Source organism: Miscanthus floridulus, chromosome 5, assembly GCF_019320115.1.
Source record: "Miscanthus floridulus cultivar M001 chromosome 5, ASM1932011v1, whole genome shotgun sequence".
Lineage (NCBI taxonomy): Eukaryota > Viridiplantae > Streptophyta > Magnoliopsida > Poales > Poaceae > Miscanthus > Miscanthus floridulus.
The window spans coordinates 76,614,352-76,625,226 of NC_089584.1; the positions used below are offsets into that span (position 1 = coordinate 76,614,352).

The 10,875-nt window shown below is 45.3% G+C and overlaps 1 protein-coding gene across 2 annotated transcripts; it reads right to left on the minus strand.

Annotated features, from left to right (window-relative positions):
• Nucleotides 1-2,948, minus strand: LOC136452373 (ABC transporter G family member 36-like). Of its 2 annotated transcripts, XM_066452989.1 has the most exons (6): nt 2,512-2,948; nt 2,284-2,404; nt 1,327-1,411; nt 896-1,062; nt 693-769; nt 523-579 (listed from the first exon to the last, which is right to left on the minus strand). In XM_066452989.1, the coding sequence occupies exons 1-3, from the start codon at nt 2,865-2,867 to the stop codon at nt 1,340-1,342; spliced, it is 549 nt and encodes a 182-aa protein (XP_066309086.1). In that variant the 5' UTR covers nt 2,868-2,948; the 3' UTR covers nt 523-579; nt 693-769; nt 896-1,062; nt 1,327-1,339. The 2 variants fall into 2 exon arrangements, with proteins under 2 accessions (XP_066309087.1, XP_066309086.1); XM_066452990.1 differs by lacking the exons at nt 1,327-1,411; nt 2,284-2,404; nt 2,512-2,948 and adding an exon at nt 1-436 and having other exon boundaries at nt 526-579; nt 891-1,037.
• Between the last annotated feature and the right edge of the window lie 7,927 nt (nt 2,949-10,875).

Here is a 10,875-nt window from a genome sequence, read left to right on the forward strand (position 1 = left end):
CTCAACCAACCAAAACCCATCTCAGCTAGAGAAGGCTGGTTTCTTACTCACTGAGGAAGAACTCCAACGAGAGCTAGGATAACACTGAGAGATCACCTACCAAACTCTCTCGATCTCCACCATTGTAACACCTCGATTGGGCATTCCTAACACGAAGATCGCTATACTACTGGACGTAAGGCTCCCGTACCAGGATAAATCGTTGTGTCCTTCCCGTGTTTTGAGTGTCCGAGCCATCGGAGACCCACACATTGACTTCTGATGAACAACCACGATGCTCACCGTAGTTACGAACCAGCGACACCAATGTTGTTGACCTAATATGGTTATGAAAGACAGTTTTGCCGGTTGTAACACGCTTCCGTTGTCCACCAGATATGCCCCTGAGCATCTCATCCCGTACCATTGTGTCTGCGCATATCTCTAGTCCAAATATCTGCAGGAAGTGAAGTGTACATTGTTAAGACATAGATGACTAAGTCAATCTGAAATTGCTCATATTTGAGGCTAAAAGTTGCAATGTACCTTCAGAATATAGTCAGTGACCACATTGGCATCTTGCCCACCCATTACACACGCCTAATTAAATTGAACATGAAAACTATAGTCAGTTTTGATTATGGTTGGCAAAGTATTCATGGAAACAATCTATGATAAAAATCTTCTAGATATGTTTAGTCAGGAACGCATGCCTTCATGAATGCATCAATATCAGCATCAGGCTTGATATTGGCCGCCTTCTCTCGCCTTGACAGCTCAGTCAGCATATCTAATAACATAGAGGAAAGAAGCAAGACCCGATAAGCATTTCAATGAATAGTGTAAATCCTACATGGTAGGCAAGCAGAACAAATGCATATGCATGTATCGCGTGACTAATTGCTCGCAACTGTACCAAGACGGGAGCCGACACCCTGGCAGGTGGCAGCGTGCAGAGAATGCAAGCGTCTCCCTCACAGTCATCTCTCCTATGTGGAGGTCATGCTGGCTTATGTACGCGACTGTCCTCTCTGGAACAAACTCTGTCATCTCGTGACCATTATAGGTCACTTTGCCTGAAAACTGCACGGTGTTTCGCCATAACATTAGGCAATGGACATTTATTAGATAGAGTAGTTCGTACAATGCATGCAGCAGTTGCCTATGAAAGATGCCCTGTTTCTTGAATGCCCAGTTTTGTGCAGAAGTTCACAACAAACTAAAATAGATGTCACAAAACGCAATGAACGAGATAATGCAGACTGGTTTTTGCGAGGTGTAATTTTTTTAAAAGAATTTACAAGGTGCGATTATTGCAAACAAGTATAAGGATATATTTTGTACTACCTTGAGGTCTTTGTCAAGCCTTCCAGCCAAGGCGGGCAACAAAGTGGTCTTGCCTGATCCAGGCGGGCCTAACAGAAGTGTCATCCTGCGTATATAAACGTAAAGAACGTAAGGTGGAAGAAGCCAAGAAATCGAATCCTTGTAGTCCCAGACTATTAGTAACTCTCTCTCTAGGCCTTTTTATGCGCATATATTTATCTCAATTCACATGTGTTGAAATAGATTGTGGTGGAATTGAACTAAATTTTATTTTATTCCATTCCACTGCAACACGTGTGGATTGAAGTGGATACACATGCATCTAAATAAGGCCTACATACGCATGTATTCGTCTCAATCCACATGTGTGTGGATTGGAGTGAAATTAAACTAAATTATATTCCATTTCATTCCAACACATATAGATTGAGGTAGATACACATGCATCTAAACAAGCCTTAAGGAGATTACTAATCGAGTCACCAACACAAGGCAAACCAACAGGAATATATAACTCATATAAAAAATTACTCTAGTTGTAAAAAAAAACAACTCATCGACTCTGTAGATGAAAAATAGTTTGACTCTCTTGAGGACAAAAAAAAACAATAAAAGAGCGATTGTTTTACTCAACCACCTGCGAGGAGACGTCGTGGAGGATGGACAGTACGTGCATTATAAGTCAGAACAGTATTTTTCTTTCAGCCTGTTCGTTCGATCGTAAACGATCATCGATTATAAATCAGAATAATATTTTTTTCTCGCACCAAACTAGCCAGTGGTAATATATAATCTACGATCGTTTCAGTCGAAACGAAGAGGGTGATGATCCGCTTCCTACTGGGCAGTATGTGCAGCGCGTTCGCCGCTTCCTGCGTCGAACAAAGACTCAAAGAGGCGCACCGACCAAAGTTCAAAATACCGTCTTTCGCTATCGGATAGACAGGAACTAACGGGTGCAATGGCTGGGTTACGTACCTCGATCGTGTTGACGACAGAGTTGAGTACGGTGGGGAGGCCGCTGCTGCCGACGCGCACCTCAGCCTCCGCCTCAAGGTTCTGGAACCGCACCTCGATCGTGGGCATGTCGATCCCGACCCTGCAGCAATCAAACAGCGCGCGCGCGGAAATCGTCAAACACCCGGCGAGCGATAGGAATTCGAGTGCAACCGCGCGCAGCTCGTCGCGGAGCGGGCGAGTAGGTACCTGTCGACGCGGTCCTTGAGCTTGAGCAGGAACCGCTCGTTGTCCTCGTCGGCGACGCGGACGAGGCGCTCCAGCAGCGCCCGCCTCTCGCGCGGGCCGAGGCTGAGCACGTCGACGTCCACGAGCCCCTTCCCGCCGGCCGCCTCGGCGCCGTCGGCCCCGAGGTCGAGCGGGACGATGGCGCGGCGGACGCGGTCGTAGGTGGGCAGCTTCTCCAGCGCGGCCCAGCGGAGCGCCTCCTCGTCGTCCTCCTCCCTGGACGAGCGTGAGAATACGTCGTCACCACGCCGCCACATGGAGCCGCTATCCCCTAGCCGCATACTCGCCACCTTCTGAATCTCCCCCGCCGCGTCCATCTCGCTACTGCCGACGCCGCCTCCTGCTCCCCCTACCAATCCGCACCCCGCACCACAACGCCGAGCTGCCACCGGGTGTGTGTGTGTGTGTGGGGGGGGGGGGGGGGGGGGGTTGTTACCAATGCGCTTGCCCCGCTTAATGATGAGAGAGCGCTCAGGGCTCAGGCGGAGACGCGTTGGGACGGGACGCCTGTTCGTTCGTATTATAAGCCGCGAACGTAGCAGAGACGGGGGACGGGGAAGGGGAAGGGCTGCCTCGCGGTCGTGCGTGGCACGTGAGTCGTGACAGGCGCCAGACGGTCAGAGCCGCGCCGCCCGGGGAGGCCGCTTTGCTTGCTCCTCCAGTTGCCCATTGCTACCAGGACCTGACTGACACCTCGGCCCCCCTGGGCCTGGCGCGAGTCGCTGCACTGCTGGACCGGGCTGGGCCGCTTGTCGCTTCTAGAAGGTCACCTGTTTTCGTGGGAATGGGGGAGGAATCGCTAATTAAAGGATTCAAATTTAATTATAAAGTGGCCTTCCTTCTAGAGGGACCCGCGCACGTTAACGGTGACGACAGTAACCTACTGCGTGATCCTGCGCGGCAGCATCGACGCCAACTCGCCAACAGTTCTGCAGCCAACCATTCTTCCCGTTCCAATCAGGGGGCAGCCCTGAATTTCTTGTGCTGAAAATGGACTGATCGAGCGGAAGCTTCTTCCGCTACCTAACCTTCAAAAACGGCGTGTTCCTCGTTTGGTTTCCAGGCTGGTTTGAGTTGGCCGGTGTTGGTTTGTTGTGAGAGAAAAATACTGTTGGTTAGTTGAATAAGCCTGGCTGAAACCAATAAACGAACAGGGTGAAAGTCGAAATCTAGTTAAGTGGTGTTTGGTTTCTCCTCCTAAATTTTAGTCGTTGTCACATCAGATGTTTAGACACATGCATGAAGTATTAAATATAGACTAATTACGAAACTTATTGCACAGTTTGCGACTAATTTGTGAGACTAATCTTTTTAGCCAAATTAGTCCATGATTTGACAATGTGATGCTACAGTAACATGCGCTAATGACAGATTAATTAGGCTTAATAAATTTGTCTCGTGGTGTACTGACGGATTCTGTAATTTATTTTTTTTATTAGTATCCAAACACCCCATGCGACACCCTCATGTGACACCTTCTAAATTTTAGTTACTGGATCCAAACACCCCCTTATTCTAGTCCCTCAACTACCGCCTAAATTTTTAACATGACCGTTTTAGTTTTCAAAAATTACTTTTGAGCCCAGCTTCGTCTTACGAAGAAAGTTATCAAATTAGAAAACATTTGCCCGAGATGTACGAGTATATCAAAGTGACCATTTTAGTCCTTAACTTTGCAATTTGAGCTTAATTTCAAACTTTATTTATGAAGTATCCAAGTGTACTTTAGTCCTAAAACTTTTCTTTTCGGTCAGACTTCTCCCCTCATGGAACACCAAACTATCATGCCTATTCAGCTCTAGTACCGCTTGTGATAGAAGATAAAAAATAATAATATTAGAACAAAAACATCATCAGTGGATAGTCTAAATACTCTTTCAAAATTTACTTTTGAGCCCAATTACACCTCATGACTGTCAAAGTGATCACTTTAGTCCTTAAACTTTACAATTTGGGCTCAATACCAATTTTCATGTATGAACTATCAAAGTGTATTTCAGTCCTCAACTTTTCTTTTTCCGTCCAACTTGGCCCCCTCGTTCGAACACCATACTATCACGCCTGTTCAGCTCTAGCACCGCTTGTGACAGGAGATAAAAATAATAATATTAGGATAGAAACATCATTAGTGGACCGTCTAAATACTCTTTAGCAGCGATTAATAATTCTAATGCATTATTGATGGTCTAAATAACTACATTGCTTTTGTGGAAGGAAAGATACCTCAAGGACACTTTTACGCCTTGTTTTTCAGCACTGCTTCAACAGTACTTTTCAACGAAGAAACAATGTTTTTCTCTCACAAAAAATTAACATCAGCAGCTAAATTTCAGCGAAACGAACATGGCCTTTGATGAATTAGAACAACCATTGATCTATATCTTTTCCTTAGCTATTTCTAGCATCAATCTCAAATAATTACCAATTGTGAATAATAATATTATGCTTTTGTGCGTAAGCTCAAAAACAATATTTAATTATTGAAATGAAAAATCATATGATATCCAAATTGGATACGGATCTTGAACAATCCATTATTTGTATTCCAGGATATTCGGTTCTATATTTATATTTATTTCAAAATATGGTTATAAATGTCAAAAGTGTGTTATTCGACTCAATAACTAGGGGGGGCGATGCCAAGGACATTGGTACCTAACGATGACCATCCATCTTGAATTGCAAATGGTTTGACCAAGTGCGCGGCATCGCGACATTCCACGTAGGACAAAGGACAAAGTTGATCCAAAAAAAAGGTTTGAGAATTAAAATTGAGCCCAAAACACAAAGCTTATGACTAAAATGGCCACTCTGATAGTTCTAGGATAAAATTGAACCTAAAAAAAAATTAGTACCAAAATGATTCTTCCTAAATTTAGAAACGAGATTAAGCCTTACATGATAATTGAGAGACCAAAATAACTATTCGGCCAAACCTATGCAACGATGACCACGACGACGATGTTGGCATATGTTATGCGCTTATCAACGTAGGTCATTAATTTTAGACTTAGTCCACAGATATCGAATGTGTGTTCGTTTACTATGTATACTAGAAAATAAAATGGTTTATTCATTTGAGAGAGTATTAACGTGGACAGGAAATTTGAACGAAAAATGTGAAAGATGTATAGAAATCATAAAACAAACCTATATTTGAAACAATAACTTACATTTGGTGATTTGGAATCAAATGAGTATAGAGGTTATCAGCTCATAACTTGCTGATAGCGAAGGAAGATTTACGCTCCATTTTACTCAATTGATTCAATTTATGAAAAACAGTTTCAATTCTATTAATGAAAGTGTTCATCCGCGGGGCCATGGTTCAACGTTCAAGCGTAGCTTGATGTCATTGGTTACTTTTAATTTGATGGCTACATAAACCAGCAATGGTTTTTTTTCACACGAATATACACACATTGGCAGCGAGATTTCCTATGATACTCCATTTGAGCTGATCGAATCTCCAATTGGAGCGACAATCAAAATCCTAGGCTTTACAACGGATAAGCTATCTTATGCACCCACACAACATAAAGTTGGGGGGGCGGGGGGAGCCACTCAAGTCACAATCAAATCTTGCCAAGCAATGCAAATCTAGGCTTAACGATCGATGATGGTTGCTATGCTTTGGACTGCAGATTTGAACGAATCCCGTGGCGAAGCATAGCAACCACCATGGTTAGCAACCATCATCGATCGGTAAGCACGAGCACCGTGTGGCGCGATGCAGCACCCGCAGCAGCCAGCGGCCACACACACCCACACATCAGTGGCATCGGCGCTGATGCTTCTTCAGGCAAAGCGAGACGCACGGGCAGTAATTGCGGCGGCGGAACTGGACGGGTCAAGGCCGACTGCGGCCTGCCGCCCGCCCACCTGGGCTTCTAGAGGGGTTGGGGTTGGGTTGACGCCCCGAGGTCCAACGTGAGACGAGCCACATGCAAAACGCTGCGCGCTTTTTTTTTTTTTTTTGTCTTCTTTTTTGTTCTTTATTATTTCTCTTTCTAGAAGGAGGGCCGGTCCAGTTCACGCTCCACATGTCTGGTGACTGGTGACTGGTGACTGGTCTGCATGCCCACGACACGGTCTTCCCTTCATGCTCGTGGTGCTACGATTCATTCGCCTCGACTTCGACTCTCTGGTTGGTTCCTGCTGGAAGAGCTGTGGCTTTTCATAGGCCTGTATAAATATCTCTCTTTGTTAACTACTCCGTAGGAGAGAAATTTTTGGAACGAAATATTTCACACGGTCAGCTTGTTTGCAAGGTAGAGATGCGGATGCAGACTTCCAGTCCACCACTCCACATGGGCTCATGGCTTCAAGTCGACTCCATTTCGATTTCGAATTTGGCTATCGTCTTTTTACCCGATGCGATACCTAACTCTTGGAGATAATTATCCTTTTTTTTTAGTTCTAACCCGTTTCTTTTTACCAGTCACCAAGGCCCCAAGCTTGGTACAAAGACAAAGAGCCCACTCATGGGAAAAGGGCTGCCTTTTGTCGATTCTCAACCTCCAAAGTCCCATAGAGTGATCGATAAAGAAGAAAAAAAAGTCACTTTAAAAGTCGAGATCGAATACCTGAAGCGGTTGCACTGAAATCGGCAGAATTCACCAAAGAGTCTAACTCCAATTATGTCCGCTGCTTGATTCGTGTGTCTGTTTTATGACCCGGCCTATCCAATCCCTGCGCCCATGTTCTCACAAGCCAGGCGAAACATGGGGGCATGGACCAGCTCACTGAGTACGAGTACAATAAGGACATGCATGTTTGATAGCAGGATTAAAATTTAGTCCTAAATCATTTAATGGGTATATTGATTTTATGTTTATATACTTTAACTACTACTGTTCCCCTCATTTCAAATTATAAAACATTTTAGCATTTTTAGGTATATAGTTTTTGCTATGTACTTAGATATATACTATATACTGTCTAGATACAATGAAAGCAATATATCTAAAAAAACCAAACGTCTTATGATTTAGAATTGATGGAGTAGTTCATTAGTTTGCAAAGGGAAACTAAAGTGAACTAGTAGCTACTAGTCCAGGTATCTAAACACCACAAGACTAAATTTTAGTAACATGACAATTAGTTCTAGCAACCGATGGACTAACTATTTTAGTTTTAGTTCTCTTTCTTGATGAGGGAAGGTTTTATTGAAATTCAAGAAAAATACATTGAGTTGATACAACACTCTTGAAAGCACTCCCGACCCATATTTGAATGTACATAGCCTACGAAGTTAAAAACAAAAGGCACATGCACTCTAGTAGCAATCAATCTGTGTAGACCTTAACAACCATGTTTCCAGAAGAGAACGGGAACATTGACCGAGAACGATAACTTAGAGCTACTTTATAACGTGGCAACGTAAATATTCCTAAATCAGGAATGCGGATGTTCCTAGAACGAGGAACTTGACTATCTTTTTTTAAACAAATCAGGCAAGAGAGCTACTGATTATATTGAAAAGCAGATGAAGCCTAGACCGGGCAAAATAAAAAACAGTACAATTACGGTCGGTTGGATTGGGCCCTCAACACGCACCAAACTCAAACTAAAGAGAAAAAGGAAAAAAAAACAACTTTAACTCATCACAGAAACATGCTCGACCGCCTCCGAACCACCACAAGCCGGTCACCACATTGCACCACCCACAACTAGAAGACAAAGTCATCAGAACGAAAATGCCGTCATCATCTCTTGCGCCGTCGTTGCCGATGCTGTCCCACACCAAGATAGCCCGCGGCCAAGCAGGACTAGCCATCGTAATTGGCTGCGAGCCATAGCTGCCTCTGGCACTCGCCAAGCCGAACCCGTCCACCGAGATCCAAGCGCGCGCACCATAGCTTCCAGGACCTAGCTGCCTCATTAAAGGTAGAAGTACCACGCATGTCCTCCAACTGCCAGTTAGAGTGCCTCCTTATGCCAAAAACAGCCGCCGCTGAGCGGGACCGCCTGCCGCCTCACCACGTAGGTCATCTCGGCAATGCAAATATGTTGGCCACCACCTCCCACGTCGGCCTCATCGCCAACTCCATGGGAGCCTTCCACGCCGGCCTCTCCTCGCCATCTTTGTGGTTGCAACTAGCTTACGATCTCACCAGACCATTGCCCTCCATTGCCAAACAAGTGCGAGGCCCTCCAATTGCCGCGTTCACGCCCTCCTCCTGATCACCTTCCTCCACCATGGACACCGAAAATAGGAATCCTCAACTAGGCCTCCACCTTCCTTGCCACGACACTGACCGTCGTCGCTGACTAGCTGAGCATGATCTTCCAAAATGACGCCTCCAAGAAAGGATGCGACAGCACTGGCGTCACCGTCGCCTGACTAGAAGGTCAAGGTTTTCACCCAGGAAAGACGCACCGTGCAAAGGGGAGAGGATCGTTCAATGGATGCTTCCACGGAAGAAAATGGCACCCGGAGGCGTCGCCGTCATCGGCCCCAAAGGGCCAAAGCTTTCGCCATGGCGCCCCAACCCCGTGCACAGCAATGGCCATGGCCCATCCGCTACATCAGCCACCTCCCTGACCGCGGGAAAATTTGTAGCACACCAGCTGTTGGGAGCGCTGTTGGCTAGCAGGGCCACCAGATCCGACCACCAAGGCGACGAATCTGGCTGCTAGGGCACCAGATCTAGTCACCATGGCGCTGATGTTGGAGCAACTGCCTTGAGCTGTCGCTTGTTGGCGGCCAACTCGCTGACGATGAAGCTGTAGCACCATGCTGCCATGCAGCCCCACCCGTCGCACCACGCTGTCCACTCCCTTCCGCCGCGCGTCGTCCCTGCCACCGCCACGTGCCGGCTGCTCCACGGCTAGATCCGAGCAGGGGGTGCCGGATCCGGTCGGTGCGGTGCCGGATCTACTACATGGCATAGGAGCTCGACGCTAGTGAGCACCCCACAGCCCGGCTCTCTCGGCTCCAGCCACTCCCTCTCAGATCCAGGTGAGGGATGAGATCCCCGCCGCCGCCATCCTTGGGCTGCCGCACAGCGTCCGGTGTCTGCCTCCGGCGATGGCGATGCGTAGGGGGAGGTAGGGAGGGGCGGCGCTGGCAGCTGTGAGTTAGCTGCCGCCCGTGTCGCCTGTACCGAGAGTGACGCAGGGCCTATGGCTGTGACCTCTTGTCCATTCAACGTGACTATGTTTCACTTTGCGGTTGAAGGTGTGGACTAAATAGTCATCAATGTGCCATGAAAAGACACACACTAGCCATATGTACTACTTGTATTGACTTGCCGCTTCAACTAAATCCTAAGAAGCTGGCTTATGTAGTAGTCCCTCAGTCCTGCTATATAAAGGCGTAATCATCTCCGGTTCAAAGATCGAGAACACATTTAATTCTCTCTCTCAACACTACATCGATGTATGTGTCTAGATAGAGCATGCCTTATATTGTGCGACATAAATAAAAAATAGTTTAGCCTTATATATTAGGACTGAGGGAGTATAGCTCAGGTTCAGTGCCCGTGGATAGTTATAGAAATAGCCTACAAAGGAGAAGAATAAGTTTTCATTCAAATACCATACCATTCCCACATATAGCGATAATAACCAAGTAGCAGCCGCTCACAGTAGAATTCCTTACTAATACCTTATAGCCAACTAGCAAACATATCCGACATACTTGAGCAAGATTAGCGCTAAATAATGTGATTTCATTGAGAGTTGTCCATTTTGAAGAAGGTTTCAATGAAACTCATTTTGTTCTTGCATCAAAAAATATTAGCAATGTGAGGAAGCGATGTCATTCCAAGCTACTACTTTGGTCTAAACAAGCCCTAAATCATAGAGCATCAAGTGGTGGGTAGGTAATGATCCCTCTCTCCATCCTGAAAATAATGAAATTCTCATTTTTTAAGAAATCAAACAATTCTAAATTTGATTAAATATATAAAAAACTAATAATGTTTATAATGTGTAATAACAATTATTAGATTAATTATAAAATATAATTTTTAATAAATCTATTTGAATATATAAATATTGAATATTTAATATTCTAAATTAGTGTCAAACATTCGACGTGATAAGGACTAAAGTTTAGTCCATATAACCAAATAGTCTATGGATGCCTGAATAGGAAAAGAAGAGGGACGTTTGTAGAGATGGACAAGGTGTGAAATTAAGAGGCCACACCTATCTCGATCGTGACAGGACACTACTTGTACTTGGGGATAGCAATGGCAATTTTTTCATTTCCAGGCCTTGTTTAGATTACAAATTTTTGCAATCTGGACACTGTAGCACGTTTCGTTTGTATTTGACAAACTTTGTCCGATCATAGACTAACTAGGCTCAAAAGAT